Source organism: Saccoglossus kowalevskii, chromosome 22 (genome assembly GCF_978046115.1).
Source record: "Saccoglossus kowalevskii chromosome 22, keSacKowa6.1, whole genome shotgun sequence".
NCBI classification, from domain to species: Eukaryota; Metazoa; Hemichordata; class Enteropneusta; family Harrimaniidae; genus Saccoglossus; species Saccoglossus kowalevskii.
The window spans coordinates 26,074,221-26,091,076 of NC_140662.1; the positions used below are offsets into that span (position 1 = coordinate 26,074,221).

At 37.7% G+C, this 16,856-nt stretch overlaps 1 protein-coding gene across 2 annotated transcripts; it reads left to right on the plus strand.

Annotated features, from left to right (window-relative positions):
• Window positions 1–72: 72 nt before the first annotated feature.
• Window positions 73–14,056, plus strand: LOC100367963 (uncharacterized). Of its 2 annotated transcripts, none has more exons than XM_002731784.2 (3): window positions 73–316; window positions 10,033–10,228; window positions 11,998–14,056. In XM_002731784.2, the coding sequence occupies exons 1-3, from the start codon at window positions 312–314 to the stop codon at window positions 12,223–12,225; spliced, it is 429 nt and encodes a 142-aa protein (XP_002731830.1). In that variant the 5' UTR covers window positions 73–311; the 3' UTR covers window positions 12,226–14,056. The 2 variants fall into 2 exon arrangements, with proteins under 2 accessions (XP_002731830.1, XP_002731829.1); XM_002731783.3 differs by lacking the exon at window positions 73–316 and adding an exon at window positions 9,697–9,751.
• Window positions 14,057–16,856: the final 2,800 nt, after the last annotated feature.

The following is a 16,856-nucleotide window of genomic DNA, read 5'->3' on the forward strand; positions in this document are numbered from 1 at the left end:
ACTAACCTCCATTGTTTGCCAAACAATAGATCCGCGGCTACGAAACTATGCAGCTCCCATCGTCCTTTGCGTATTACCATGTGCATGTCGGGACATGCCTATCTTCTTCCGTGAGGCGTCCTATGTTTACTGTGTCGTGAAAGCACTACGGCGGGATTCACTGATACAAATCACAGAGTCACTTCCAGAAGCTGCTGCCAAGGCTCCAAGCTCTAATTTGTTGTGCTGTTTAATATCATCCGTTCTACTGCCGATTCCACAGTGTAAGATGTAGTCGTTCTCAGCGATTGGTTAAACGGGCACTTGTTGTCATGAGGTAGGTCTCCGTTTATACTTAAATAATGTCGCAACTTTTTTTCTTTTTCAAATATCTGAACATAGTCAATGCACCCGCGTTGAATCGACATTTCCTAACCTCATTCTGGTCTGTTACGCTCATCATTTCATATATTTTCTGGACTTAAAAGGAGCCGACGTAGTCACCGAAGTGCCAGATAAAGTAACCGATCGCATTCTTTGTCCATTGTTTCCCCGGTGTTTTAAAATATAATAGCTTTGCAACAAGGATCGACTAGCGATTTGTTTTAGCACTACGTAGCGTGTGTGGCTGCACGGGACCAAATTCATCTTATTTTAAATCGCGTCATTTGAGGTTTAATACTAGTATGTACTATGGTTTACTAGTCGGTTTATATGTGAATACTAGTATGCTGTGATTTTTCCTCACTGTTGGATTAGTGAAGGTATTTGTTTAACAATGCCTTTGTTGACATTGTTTTCTGTTCTATGCTATCTTGGCCTCATCAAGCATAAAACATGGCTTCTACCCACGCAGTTTTATCCTACTTGGTTTAACGGAGTGTTCAAAACGCCGTGTATTGTTAATTCTGATTGTTTTCTCGTCACGAATTAAACTGGGGTGTAGATTTATCACGAAGAAACACGGCACGTACTAACTACTAACAACCCCCGGGAATTTGTTATCATGCACCGGTTATGACTACGGGTAATGGGTTTACCTAACTCGGCCCATACACTACTAACAATTGGTCTGTTTCCCAATACATATAGTTATATTTTTGATTGCGTTCCTTTGGAATTGCTTTGCTTCTTTGGGCAAAAATGGGCAGTCATTGTAGTGGCGGGTGTTCCTCGGTAAATTGAACAGCTTAGCCGCAGAAAAAGAAAAAAATGGTTGGTGTTCCAAATGATTTAAAACCTGCTCATCAACTTGATGGAATCGATCACAGAAACGACTCGAAGCTTGACTGAAAACAGAATCTGCCCCGGAAATCTATGCGGTTCTGTCACGCGCCGCCGCGACTACACCTATGTGAAGAACCACTAGTGAACGACTTGGACGAACAATTTTGGAATATTTATACAGCATTAATAAAGCAATGAATTATTCAGTTTGTAAAAACCGTTTCACGACATAAACCACCAGAACTATAGATCCCGACTTCCCACTATGAGAAAAACTTTTCAATTCTTTTTTAAAATTTGGGCATGGTTTCAAGTAGTAGCATTCATACGCTACTTGAATTGTTATGAGGTTTTAGTAAATTATAGCACGAATGGCCAGTCAAGTTTACGACCGATGTTTATGTCATTAAGTTATTGAGCGCGTTCGTCGAGTTTACTGCATTGCACGTAAATCAAATTCAATTAATTTATTGGAAATTGGAATCTGACCATTTTTTTTTGAGTGAGTGTTTACAATAATAGTAACAACATTCAAGAACCAATTACACTGCGTTCAAACTGCTGGGCCTGAATTGGCTCCCTAAATCGCACTTTAAATCATTATCATTCATTTTATTCGCTATATTTAAAGACCAATCATCGTTCTTTCATTGCCTAAACGAACGCCCTGTCCCACAGTGCATTTTTTATCGTGAACTTTGGATTAAAGAACTTGAAATCAGGTCAAATCATTGACTGTGGTACGTGCAGAGATCATGTTCATTCTTGCAACCACTAATGATCGTATCATGTGTAACATTGACATGCACAGACTGGTATGTAGATATTATGATATCCTTCATAAATCATAATCAAATATTCGGTTCACCTAAATTATTTTACACTTGTCATATCGAGATCCTTGGCACATGGCAACCACACATGTTTGCTGATTGAATGGGTGCGAGTATGGGCGCGTCCAACGAGGTACGGGTATCACGGATGCGAGGTTGGGGAACAGAGAAAGTTTAGATATTGTTGTTGATATATGAAAACGTAAAACATTGTACTCTCTGATGGTACTTATTATTAAAGCGCCACCGTCACGTCATCGGAACGTATCATGTTCAATTTGGGTTCCAGGTGTCGTATACAATACGTATACAATATAGGAACCATGTGTATGTAAACACATGTTTATATACTTAACTCAATATGGTTGAATCATGTATGACGGCTACCATCCTATATGAAGAAGAAAATGTCCAATCTCGGTTAAAACTGACCTGTTTAACGACGATCTAAACTCCTAGGTTACATATCCGAAAACGGACGAAGTAAAACAGTAATGTACTATTTAACAGTTCGCAAGAAGTGGTCTATGGAATAGCATGTATCAAAGAGTATTTAAAGCATGTATTCGTATCCCCGTGATTAGTGTCTTCCTCGGTTACTATGAAGTTAAGATGACCTCAAAAACGAATCAATATTAATTTTCAGTTCTAAAGATATTTATTTCAGGTCCATCGATTCACTCCATGAGATTTGTTATAACAGGGAGAACTGCTTAATTGTGTCCAATTTGTCACAAATATTCAAAAAATTCAAAAATTTTTGTTCGCCATAAATGATAACTATGTTTGGTCAAAGGGTAAATATTATAGTTGTTTTATCAATACCTATGCTAAGATGAAATACGAATTTTGAATGTGGTTGATGTATGTTGACTATTTATTTCCTCCAGTGTACACGGAATTTAAGTAAACTTCGAATATACAGAGATACTTCAGAAATAAATGTGATAACAATTAAAGGGCGAAAATCCGCCTCCATCTGCTTTTCACCAAATTGCAAGTTGGGTGCGTTTTTTACTGAACTTACGTCAGAATTTCAACATATCAATACATCACGTGATATGCACTGGATTCATGTTTGGACAAATTAAAAAGTCTGGGAACAAAGTTTTAACTTGGTAAATTGTAAACTACGACTTTGGGACTTGTCTGTCAATTCTGTCAGTTAGACCACGGAAACGTGCGATCTTGGTGTGACAATGGGTGTTTCTACTTGGAGTGGCATGAACTTGAACAGTCTGAATAAGTGCACCGTGGAGATTTTGTTTCATTAACTGTGACTTTGGGAGAACCAAAGTTGAGGTTCGCAGTGTGTTTTCTATCGGTCTGGTGTTTTATTATGTGGTCTTGAACATAGGTATGGTTTTCATGACAACACTCACATTGTGCAATACAAAAAATCAGAAAAGACATGCGTGTACATTACTTGCAGCTCGTGATCCAATCACAATTACATTTTGGAAATAAATGAAAGCTGAGGTTCGGTATTTACAAATATTTATAAACTAATATACTGCCGCGCATTATACGCACTTTAATCATGTTACATGTAACTTGTGGAATTAGAGTAGTGTTGTCAGCGTCGATTGGAACAGTGTATCATAGCTGCAACGTATTGTACGCCGGTTGAAAAGGGGTCATCGGAATATCTGTAAACTTCTTTATAGAATTGATTGAGGCATTGGGGTGTGCCACGTGTGTAACCCTAAACCCACCCCAACTTAAACGTCATGCATGATCCCGAGGTTACATATACTGGTACATTCTTGGAGAAACGAATCACTTTGAATGAAAAATTACCAAAACATTTTCTCATAATTATTCTTCAATGAAGTTCAAAAATATTTAAAATTATCGCTGTTATATAAGAATACCCCTATAATATGTGTAGCCTTTAGGCCATGCATGGTATGCTGCCAATGTAACCTAGGTCTTTCTATAGTTATAAATCGTCGCATTTTGTGAGTCATATGCTTTTTATACTATTCAGTCGAGTGTGTTTTAAAATAGATAGGTTATCGGAATGGGGTATTGTGAACACGAGTTTGGACTCGTTCGAACGATATCTTAATTCTTCTGTTTTATGATTATCGATTTTGACTACTAGTATTTTATGTCATTTGTAGGTAATATTACTAATAAAGTAATTATAATAAAAAAAACAAAACAAATGAAATAGTTATGAAAATTGTCGTCAACATTGCTAGGGTCTTTTACGCTGCATATTAGTTTAGCCTTCAGTATAATAGATCTTTTGATTCACGGCGTTCCACAGTGCGAGTACAAACATAGATTTTGACAATCACGTGACACAAAAGAGTTCCTGTTACCTAGATGCAATTGGTTCCACGTTACTGGGCTCCCCTAATGAAATTAAGGGACAGGTCATTGTTGTTGGTGTATAAATCGATTAGAATTAGGGATTTTTTAAATTTGTTTTTTTCTTTTTTGCCAACTTGATAATAGAATAATGCTGTGAATGAAATTTACACAGGGTCTGGTCAGATTTGTTATGAGAAAAGACATAATGACATGCTACGTTTACCAGTGAAGGTAAATATGTATTGAGCAAATCTAACCCCACCCATAATCCAAGATCTATCACCCCTAATCCAAGATCTATAACAGTACAGCCTAATGTCGTTCCGAAATGGTCAGATTAGATAACTTAGGATTATCGCTGTAGTCTTTACAAGCGAGAACAAGGGGGTCGATAATGTGGGGGTATGTAGAGGGTACGAAAACATATGAAAGACTCACCATGGTTCATGACTTCCATGTTGGTGCATGTGGGTGGGTATTAACCTAGATGGTCAACTTGATACAGTGGTATTATTGAATCATACGACGGAAAACGTCAATAATGTTGGATTCTTGCCCAGGTATGTTGTCGCTATCAACAGCTACAACATGCATATTTTCACGCCCACGGGTACAACAAAGACAATGTTTACTAGGTAAAGTCACTTGACCTCTGACCTTAAACTCCCATTGTTCGAAAAGTTGACAATGAAACTCGAATATTTCATACCGCAGATATCGTTCCTGTTTGTTAGTCTGCCCTCAACGGTGTGTGTGTCACTCACTATACACAGAGACTTGCCGTAAAATTTTCACTGGGTTTAAATTTCACTGATTTACCATTTCAGGCATATTCAGTGAGTTTTAAATTCACGGTTTTATCATTTAGATAATGTATTCTATGCTAAATTGTATATATTCACTGGGGTTTTCAGCGCATTTTTCCAGTCAGCGAAATAAGTAACATTAAAACCCAGTGAATAATTAATCCTTTTACAGTATATTAAATAAACTTGGCAACGGTGGGTCGGACAAGTTCATATTCAAAATATGTTATCACTGCTTTCTACCACCAGCCAATCCAATTCGTTTTAGTTATCTTTCGTCAAACAATCGACATGTACTTCTCAAGTAAGTTGTCAAATCTCGTGATGTCACTCATAAGTTGAGTTGGGTGCTGCTGGGTGCGGCGGTTAGAGTACAATAATAATAGTCCACAACGGAATTACATGTTTAGACGAACAAAGTGCATGACAATTGTAGTATACTTTATTCTTTAGGTGAGGCTACACAAACTTGATCTATTCATCTAATAAAGTAACCCGCCTAATAAAATGTCGAGTTTTCCTTCTTTTGTTTATTTATGAACCAAAGCTGTCAGCTATTACTAGTACTAGTATTCGATTTCCTTTATTTCAGTTGGGTCGGATTCGTTTGTGTGCTCTCCCCGGGCAATGGGTGTGTGGGTTGCCGCTCCCATTACCGGTCGGTCACCTTGAAATAGAGGTACATACATAACCACAGTACTCCCCCTTTTTCTTAAAAGAAGCAAATACGTACGTACATGTAGAATACGTACATGTAGAACTATATTCAAGACAACTCCGGAACAACATGCGTGAGCCTCCGTCACGGTATATCGGGTGGTTCGCAGCCTAGATACCCAAGAATTGCCGGCGGGATTATCTAGCATGTGTTATCTATCATACAGTGTCACTGTCACAAGGGAACAAATGTCCCCAAGTTAGTAAGTAAGTCTAGAGCAAATCAACATGGGCATGGTCGACGCAAAAGTCCGTCACAAATTTGCTTCGAAAATGCCAGTGGCTTGATAATACTTCCATTCACTAGATTTGCTGTGTGTGCGAAATGTAAGAACATCGGCTCCGTGTGACCATGGTAGGTACTAACGTTAGTACCTTCCATGGTGTGACCTTGAGCTTGCTTACAAATACTGTTGTTGTTGTTTGTTTGTTTGTTTGTTTTTTTTCGAAAAATTAAAAGCAATGAAAAAACTTAAACGAATCCCTGAAAATAGCACAGGTGCAAAATAAAATGGAATGCATTATTTCATATGCCATTATTGTCTTTTTATTTTCGGAAGCCTAGTGTTGACCTCAATAAACGCCGATGAAACGAAGATGTGATCGAATATACAAGTGGCGTGACTTGGTTTATCGCAAGCTATTGACTTCGCTTTGCATACATCCAAATGTAAATATCTCCTCGTTGGATGAACAAAGCATGAATTGTGTCAAATCAAATAAAATTCACGTAAAATGCGTTACTCTGTCGCTTGTGTCAATTCAGATTCATATAACTCATACAATTGACTAGTTGATTCATACCCACAAAAGAAAAAACGAATAACGGAATTACAAGAATAAAAACAGGCGAACTCAAGCCTGTGTACTGGGGTGGCGCTATACACTATGCAAATATGTTGTAAACGAACCGCAGCGTCTCCCCTAACCATTGTGTCAGAGCAGACAGTAACCTCCTACCCATGTCAAATCAGTAAGTAGTTGACTTAAATTTGATTTATTAATTTATATTTCTTTTAGCAATTAATCCAATTTCTAACGCTTGAAGTTTGCACAAGCTTTGTCGAGTGACTTTAAATTCAGGTCTTTGACCACTAAGTAGTTTAAATGAAAAGTTACTATAAAAAGCAAGTTTCAAAAGTTGACATAAGGTATTAGGTATGTCTGCATCAGAGTGAGGCTCGCATCTCTAGGTTACGTTTAATTAGGCCACGGGGTCACTGTCACTTGCGCTGTCGTCGGTTAAGCTCGTCTGTATTTCGTTCCAACATCACACCCGGGGCATCACGCATTTTAAAACGGGTCTGGGATAACTGTAAATGAACTAGGAATGTTGTGCGTTTCTATTTTGGTAAATAAATTGGTAGACATATGTGTGCGTATTCAGGACGGATCTAATACTATGTCAACAATGAGACAGAGCGGGTTGCTATCCCGGGTTGCCATCCCAGGTTGCTACGGGGGAGAAAATGTCTTGTACATAAGCTGTCACTATTTGACTTTGCTGTCCAGAATCAATTTATGATTAATGTGGTCCGAGACTAGTGACTACCCGGTCTCTACGGGGATGTGGGACGCATACTGTGCGCGCTGGTATGCAGCTACGTAACGACTCAGGTAACTCAGTGATGTAAGGAGTGTTGGTATTCCTCTCAACATTACAACCCCGCAATTGAATCTTTGGGTAGCACTAGAATTGACGTCACCACACCTAATAATCTAATAGTTTTGTTGTTTTTATTTATTACCAACACATTTGTGATCTAAACATCTGAGCCTTTGTCCAGTTTTATAAAACTTCTCAGTTTTAGTCCATTTCTATAAAATCATACAACATCTACTCTCATCTTCGTATTGACACACACTATTGAGTGGATTCGTGTTTGTATTATTCAGTATTATATTAAACGAATAATGCGATATTCAAATTGCTTCAAAAATAACATTTACACATTTCACATTAGGACAAAATACATTCGTACCGACGGCGATGCTTGAAAGAAATCCACTTTGAGATGAGATTTTCTAATTGGGACAATAAATTGAAAAGTTGTGGATATCATCATTAAATATCATTCAACTTCGAAACCAAGAAGTTGATGATGTCATCGTCGACTCCGAATAGGGACACACAATTTGGCCTTTGATTCATACAAGCTTGACCCAAGATTTTATTTAAATAATTGCTCGCGGTGTAGCAAATCCAGGCCACAATTCTTTTAAAATAAAATAGAAATGGCTAAGGGAACTAAAATCCAACAGTCAAGTTAAGTCGACGCCTATACAAGGCAGAATTTGACACGTCGAAAAAGATTGTCGACAAACAAACCGCTCTCTGATTGGTCAGACTGTTAGGGTTGGGGAGGTACTATTTTGGTTAATGTATTGACAGTGACCCAAGAGTATGAATGCTGCAGTCACGGCCTTTCCAACTTTTTCAAAGTTTAATTGTCCATTTTATGAGTTTAGTGGTGTGACAAGCGCGAAACCCGCCAACGGAAAGAGCGAATATTACAGTCGATAAAGTTGAATGAACAAACCTAGTGCAATAAAGCGTGAGGCCAAGGCTGATATAAATTATTGTTAGTGGACCACAAGCCGTGTTGATGTTTATGAATGAAATGATTTCAGTGTTATCATGGGTTTTAGGCCATGAGACTATTCATATGGCCACAGTCCCTCTATATAGAGAGACTGTGATATAGCAAATATTATGTCCTGTCTAGCTCTCCTTTGAATCTGAACACTTTAATCGTTTTCTTGAAGGAATTAATCAATTTAACTATCGGTCACGGTATCTGACTATATTAAGGACCATAACTCGTACTTTTTTTGCGCATTGTGCTGTTGTGTAAGTTATAATCACGCGTGAGTTACGGACAATATATGCACCATTGCTTTTGCATTCACTAACATTTGAATCTGTCAGCTAACGGCGAATTTCGGCGATCTGTGTCAACGGCCATTGCCTTTACTTAATCCGAAACACCAAATACAAGGTCAATCACTGGATTTACCGAGAATCCTGCCTTCAGAAAAATACAAGAATAATTGCCTGAGCCCTACTTTGCCGTAAAACGGATAAGGATGTGCAATTTAAAACCAACTTATAACGGAAGTCCCTCCTTTCTAATAATCTTTCTACCTGGCTTATATCTTAAAGAGGGTCTCTACGTGATGTTGTTATTAGTACATTTCAATCCAAGTGTTGAAGAATACATTGAATAAACTGTGTCCAGGGAGCTGTAATGAAAATCATTACAGTTCCCTGCTGTGTCGCGTACGCAGATTTACTCAAAATGCTTGCAAAATAAATAAAATGTTTCTAGTCATTTAGACTCTATTCCAAATATAACATTATGTATTTGACATTTATCCATGAAGTCCACCATCGTCCTTCGATGGTGATAGTGCTAATGATAATGATGATGAATACATTTATTAGTATCAACAATGTGACTGTCATTGTTTTAATTAGTAATCTAATCATAACTTTATCTCCGAAATTGTGTTGTGAGATCGCCGGTGGGTCGGTCCGTCTGAGGTCAAACGTGTCGAGGTCGTCTTTTACAACTTTTAAAGAGGGTGCATGATTACGTTCTTTCATTGGTGCATAACTTTCTTGTGAAGTGTTATCACCTGGTCACCGAGCTACGTGTGTGTTGTCCTCGCGGCGAGGGCTGATCGACACAACAATAAAAACAATTATATTGTTCGGTGACTGAAGATTGGTTTATAACACACGTCGAAGACTCGATGAAGGACAACGGAAACAGCTCTTCCATTGTTCTTTGTCTCTATATATGCAGTGTTCAGTAATTTCACTGAGGTTATCCCAGGCTCACGCACCATGAAGTTCGCTATGCTGTAAGCAACCATTTTAATCGCATGATCATATTGTAGAAAGTTTGTCGACCGTTGCTCAATGATGGCTGACCACCTGAATTAATTGTACTTTCAATTATTCCAGCGTTCAGACTGTGTAATTCTATCAACATATAATCATGTTCCATGGAAGAGATCTTCCATTACCTTGCTGATTTCAGTGTCATATTTACGCGCGCGCTTCAAATATGCATATAATATCAAGTATGTAAAGTGCTAAAGTTTAAGGATACTAATTTGACGACTTCTCCCTTTTATTGCAGTCACACCGTGACAAGGCAAGGCAGCTTGCCTGACCTCCGCGAAACCTCAGACTTCGTGGTTGACCACGATACCAAGGAGATGTTAGAACTTCGAGACGAGATGTTGAATTTACATGTTAAACCTGCGTACAACTCGCCGAGGAGCGCATGGTCTGCTGGGTCATCGAGGCAAGAACTAGATAGGCTAAGATTACAGGTAAAATATAGTTTAATAAATCAAGTGATTTTTAGTCTTGCTTACAAGCTTTAAGCTTTTTCAAACAAAAAAATGTGCTAGAAAATAGCAAAAATACGAAATCATTAAGTGAGATCGCTAAACAACACACATATTCATTCTCTGTCCGATACCCCATGCCACGAAACTTAGACCGTAGAACAATTTTGTCTATCTTATCCAGGCAAACGTCCATGTTTCGGTGTCACGGAATCTTGAGTTTATTAATATCCCATTGTGTCTTGTTTGTTTGGAATTTATTTTCACCAATAGCAGCAGTCTTATATTTGTATATATATATTGTTTTCGTGCTTTGTGAGTAGTCATACGCAAACACACGAATGAATATATATATTTGCTGAAGTATTGTTTATTGTACAGCCACCCGGTATGTCCTTGGTAACCATCAATATTATCTCAGTGAAATGTTGGAATGTGGACAGACAATGGGTATGTGGGCCACACCTAATTTATAACATCGGCGTAAAAACGGTTAAAGTACATTTATAAAAATAACTTATTTATTTATTAGAATTGTAACGGTCGGGGCTTGTTTGTTTGATCAATGTAACAGTCTAACTGTTGAACCGTTTACTTGGGTTATACGAAATCAAACCAGGTGTAAATTTAGCATGTTTACATTTATTTATTTATTGAAACAACACTGACTTTGGAAAGTACAGCATCAAGGTCACTAAAAACTACAAGACAATAAAAAATGATGAACAGTGAATGATAAAAATGGACACAAATTGAAAGTTTAAATTTACAAATTACAAGATATACTGGCAATTAAACATAAGAAAATACATTACAATATAGATATATAATTATACTCCTACTATGAGGTGTGATGTCTTCATAAATAATAAAGGTAGTGTTTAATAAATTGTGCCATATTGACCTATGTACTGTGCACCGTGACTTCGTGGAAAAACTCATTAAAGAAACACATTATGTGTTTGGTCATATCCTCAACATGAGATTATTTATTTAATCACTTGGAATCCATTGGAATGAGTGATAATGGATACAATACACACAGAAAAACATGAAAAGTGACATGACAAAGCAAATACACGTACACAGAAAAAACAACAATAAAAAAATCCAAGAATATATGATGGAATGCATCCTCAATATCTCATGTATTGCGCAGATCACACGCTCTCTTTGTTTTTGGTTTTGAAACTCCTCGAAATATTGAAAAAGTTGCACTCGTTTGGTTCAGTTGATTGTATTCATAAGACAATGACAGTGTACGTCAGGAATCACTGCGAACGAGGCTACAAGAAGATGACGTAATCGGACATAATATCGCGCGCGCCTGAACCAAGCGACATTTATTGAGGAACTGGTTGGTTCATTCAGGTTCTGAATGATTCAGACTAGTTTGTATTGTATGTTTGATCACAATTACAGAAATGGCAATACAAGTTTGAAAAAAATAATTGTTTCTGGTCTTAAGATGATCCAAGATATGATGTGGTGGCGCATCTTTTGCTTTTTTTTTCTATCATCTTTACGGGCAGCACTTTGGCAGAAACCAGAAAAAGGCTGTGCTGACCAGAAACAACTCATTCATTATTAAATGAATGAAATAATTTGAATAGTTGTACCACTACCAAGGTTTGCTTATACACGGTTACTAAAAAAGAGTAACCGTGGCTTATAATGATCCATCCCTAAACTCGAACATGCAATCAACTTTTTCGTCATTATTAATTTGTTTATTTTAATTTTTTTAACAGACTCCCCAAACGCCACAGATAAAACCACAGGAACCAGTAATTAACGGGGATATCAAAAACACGCCGCACCCACCTCCTCAAAATGGACTTAGAATAACGGGGAAAAATCTGCCTATTCTGCCGTCAAAACAACCGCTAAATGGTCCCATGCACACGCGGGTGTTCGCAGTGCCGCCGAAACCGCCGTCAACGATGAAAGAGGGAGCAAGACGTGTTACGCAGGTTTAAGGAGGAAACATTTTTTTCATCTGTTATTCAAACTGTTTGTGGATATTCCAACATATGTGCGAAGTATTAACATTGTCAAAATAAACTCGAAGGTGAAATTGATATCCGCACAAATGGCACAAAGTAACTGCTCGAAGAAAACAATATTTTTTATCTCATCAGTGATTGGGCAACAACGTACACCAATCACAGGTGTTTACAAGTCATGTGACAAATGTTAAATGCGTTTTGTGCAACGATACACAATTATAGACTGCATAAGAGTAACAAAACATTTACCTCAGAAAACGACGCTAAAATGAAGCTTCGTCATCAATATATATTACTTTACATTTTATTCCAGAGGGCGCTCTACTAAGACTTTTCGACAATCATGTACCCGTTCATACCTGCCTGCATGTATGTCACCATGTCACCCAAGAACTTGTAGGCTTTAAGTCTTTGCTTGACACGGGCTCGCTCTCCATTTTTGCTGTCTTTGGTATTTGACACTTCTCCATTATCTGATTGGATGACAGCTGCTCTCGTTTGACAGTCATCTACGTCACGATGACAGCCAGCTACGTCACGTTGATTCGAGGAGCGTACTCGTGTCCTATTCTATCGTAGTATTATGTAACTAGACCGTTCTCCAATGAGTCATTATTTGATTCAATGCTATTTCTTATAAGCGCCCTCAAGCGACTAAGAAATTCTGTGACGTAAATGAGTGACATGCAATCCGTTCAACGCCGTTCAATGTCCTCAGTCAACACAAAACAATGTTTTTGAAACATTACAACATAACCAAACACAGTCATCTAGCGAGAACGACACACCGTCATCCATCAACACCATTTTAACGTTATATACATCATCGTCTTAGGACGCGATTGCTAGTAAATCTGTGTTGGCACATCATATAGTGAAAGTTTTGATACTTCTCATCCAATCAGATTTGGCGTTTTGCAATACGGTAGATAATTTCATAGTTAGTTTCTTTAGTATCAGTGTAGTATATTAGAAACATTTTTTTTTATATTTTCGTTGTCAAACTACTAAATATTCAGCATGTGCGAATACCTACGGGATTCGAATGTTGGCCCGCAAGCATCACCGTCCAAGTATTATCCAATCAATGAATTCAATGAATTAGTACGCAGTTCTAGTCACGTGCTGGTATGTAAATTAGTATGGTCCAAAAAGTTGCAACTTTTCATATTTTTATGTCCATCGTTTTACACGTATGCTTTAGGCAACTCAAATCGAAGTTGTTGATGTATATTATCTATTTGTCACAACTAATTTCAATATTTGTCAAATGCAACAACAAGATATATTAAAGGGCGGTAGTCGTCGTGCCGCGTCCTGTTCGAAATGGGACTCATAGCGACGTATACAACGCGTGTAAAATACATTGTTTATTTACATAAAATGCGAACACGCGCTGCGCGACGACCACCGCGCGTTAAGAGCAATATATTTTTAACATTTTTAGAAAAATTGAGAAAATTCATTTAATGTATTAAATTGAATTTGTTTGCCGTAATTTACAGTATTTTGAATAGTTGACCATATATGGAAATTGTATGCAAATCTTGTTGGACCATATTTCTTATTTGTAATATCATACTATTCCATGTAGATAAAACTAAGAACACGATGGAATACGAGCTGACGATGATTTTTACGAAATTTAGTGCCTTTTTAATATTTAGCTCTTTTGGAAGTTATGAATATTTGGTAGAGTGCTAGCTTCTTCGGTTTATGTACGTTTTTGTACAGTAGTTTTAATAGAATGTATTGGAGTTTAGTTATATCTAATAAAATAAAGCTGATATTTTGAGCAAAATCATGTCTTTCAAAGTTGTTTTGTATTTACCTTCTATGGATATCACGTTCGCATCATAACGAATTTGTGGGATTGACAACTTATGTACATATACATTTACATCTACAGCGCCAGTCAATTGTAGCACTGTATGTGGATATCTCGCCGAGGATTATGGTCTCCCCTGTTTCTGGAATGGAGACTACAGAAATTGTTAAAAATCGCCAAGAGCGCTATGTAATCCACTGCCTCTAAGGTCGCTGAAAGCGTTTTTCAGGCCATGGTTGAGGCCTCCCTAATCATGATCCCAATTCCCAGACTGGTTGGAAATGGCCATATCATACATGATAAACGATCATAAAAAAACAAACGTAATCTGTGAAATATCGGGCATGCCATATGTTCGGCAAATTGTGTAAAGGGAATATTGGTTCTTGCACTGTGCCTGCCTAGATGGGAATAGGGGTCTAGATAGGGAGATGATCGGACATCGAGATACGAGCATCAAGTTACAGAAATGACTACAACTACTTTTACGAAACTATCATTAAATTGGAACTCGATGTAACAGTTAACAGAACTTTGAGTTACGAGCAACATACATTTTCGATTTTTGCAAAACGTGGACGCGGCGGCACGACATTTTGCATGGGGAGGGAGGGGTGAGATCTGCTCCCCCGAAAAAATGTTGAAATATAGATCACCCTTCGGTACGGCCGCCACTGCCGCGAACGCGTGTAAATACGTGAAATTGAAGCCACCGCCTTTCTATGGAGATTCTTAACATTTTTGGGCTTTCACAACCAAACAATTAATTAAAAAACAAAGAACATTGTTTACTACAGCAACCAATAGCTGAGGATTGAAAACACATTTGATAGAAGACACATTTGGTTGTTATATCTAGTTGGAATTGATGACACAGCATGTTTGAAACCACAAAAGAATCCATGGCAACAATCAGAAAACCATGTATTGTTTAGATATTATCTGAAGCAGACAAATATGGGGTTTGTTACCACAATATTGAGACCACCAAATATGAAATTGCAGGGAAAACAGCATAAGGTTGCTTAGCATTTCCAAGTACCCAAGTTGTTCATGTTAGTCTTTTCTTGTGCAACCACGCTTGGGAGGATGGAGGGATGTAAGTAATTGGTAGCAACTAATAAACAATGCATCTTACGTCTTTTGAAGTTTTTCTAGTTTAATATCCTTACTCACGAATTACTACTGTAACACTATTGTGTATTTTTTTTAGATATTGTTTAAAGCGGAAGGGTCCACACCTGCGCACGCGTGGGAATTGACAACACACGCTAAAAACGGAAAGGCTCATGGCTCGTTTGTAAACAATGACACGCTATGGCCATCTGACGCATGCGCAGGTAAAGTAAAGTAAAGCTATTGTCAAAAATTCAATATGCAGGTAAAACAATTGATTCTATAGTGCTATAAATCTGTATTACCAGTACAACAACTGTACTCATAAAAGCAGCAGCTTCCTGGAACAATGCAATTTCTGACAGCCATAAGATCGGAACATTGTGAACCACCTGCACACTTTGACAAAAATCAAATGTTATTAGACATGTATAATACAACAATGAATACAATAATTATGAATAAGGACTGATGTTTAGAGGGCGGTGTTCGTCGCACAGCGAAGTTGCTTGCAGAGGATAAAGCATGTAACTTGCTGCATCTCCTGATGTTAAAGTTAACAAGAAGAGTCTAGTGTAGACAGCCTTGAAGTGTTCTGAAAGTGTGTTAAGGATAATTGCCTTAATAGTGTTGTTTTCCCGTGATGTTCCTATTAAGACTAACAGTATGATGTTTATCGCAGATTTGAAATTCCTCACCATAAAAGACAGTTAGTCGCTTGTAGAAAATCAGAGTCCGTAAGGGAAGAATCAAGGACTGCTTACACATTTGAACCAAAGTGATAAACGAGTACTCAATTTACAGAAGTCACATCCTACAAACGCCCTCCCAGAGTGGAGGCTTCCTAGACAGGTGACCTATCATCTACAAGGCATGGCATTCTTCAAAGGTTTTTTATACATACAGATAATGGTATACCAGGAAGCAAAAATACATTGACCTCCGAGTCAAAATATTTGTCCAGACATAATTATTATAATTTTATTGCATCCTTAGAAATAGTGTTTTTATCAGCTTATAGCAATAGGTGATTTTCCGTACAATTGCGAGATCTCGCGAGATGCATGAAAGACGCGCGTCGAACGTCTGCCGCAAAAATCGAACGATTTGATTTTGAACTAGAATTTCTTTATTTCGTAGCTTACATTGACCGGCCGATCTTCGACAGAGGAATATTGCTTCCGAATTTAATCGAAATTGCCTATCATCAAATGTGGACAGCACATTATTAAGCATGGAAATGTCCCCGAAATACTTTCGCGTTTGTCGAATCCCACGCGATGTTTGACGCGACTACGACGCTATGACCTTTGTTTGTCCTGTTTTTACGTTCGATTTCACGCATAACGCGTGATTCTCGCAGTGAACGGAAAATGGTCTATAGAGGTGAAGCCTGCAGTGTCATTATACAAGCTCACTACATTTCATTTATGCAGTGGTGGAATCCTTCCATAGTGTTTGTACAACCAAGGGGAAATCCTAACTATTAAAGTTGCATATGGGGAGCTTGCTAAAAATTCTTCATTTAATCTATTCATGTACAACAATATGTAAACAATAGAAATTACTGTTAGTATTTGTATAAATAAAGAAATGAACTAAACTAGCAAGATTTACATTATTAGTGATAATATCAAAACAAATCATGAAACAAATC

Coding starts and splice junctions, on each gene's coding strand:
- LOC100367963 (XM_002731783.3), top strand. Junction 10,229..11,997: donor TAGATAGGCTAAGATTACAG/GTAAAATATAGT, acceptor TTTTTTTAACAG/ACTCCCCAAACGCCACAGAT.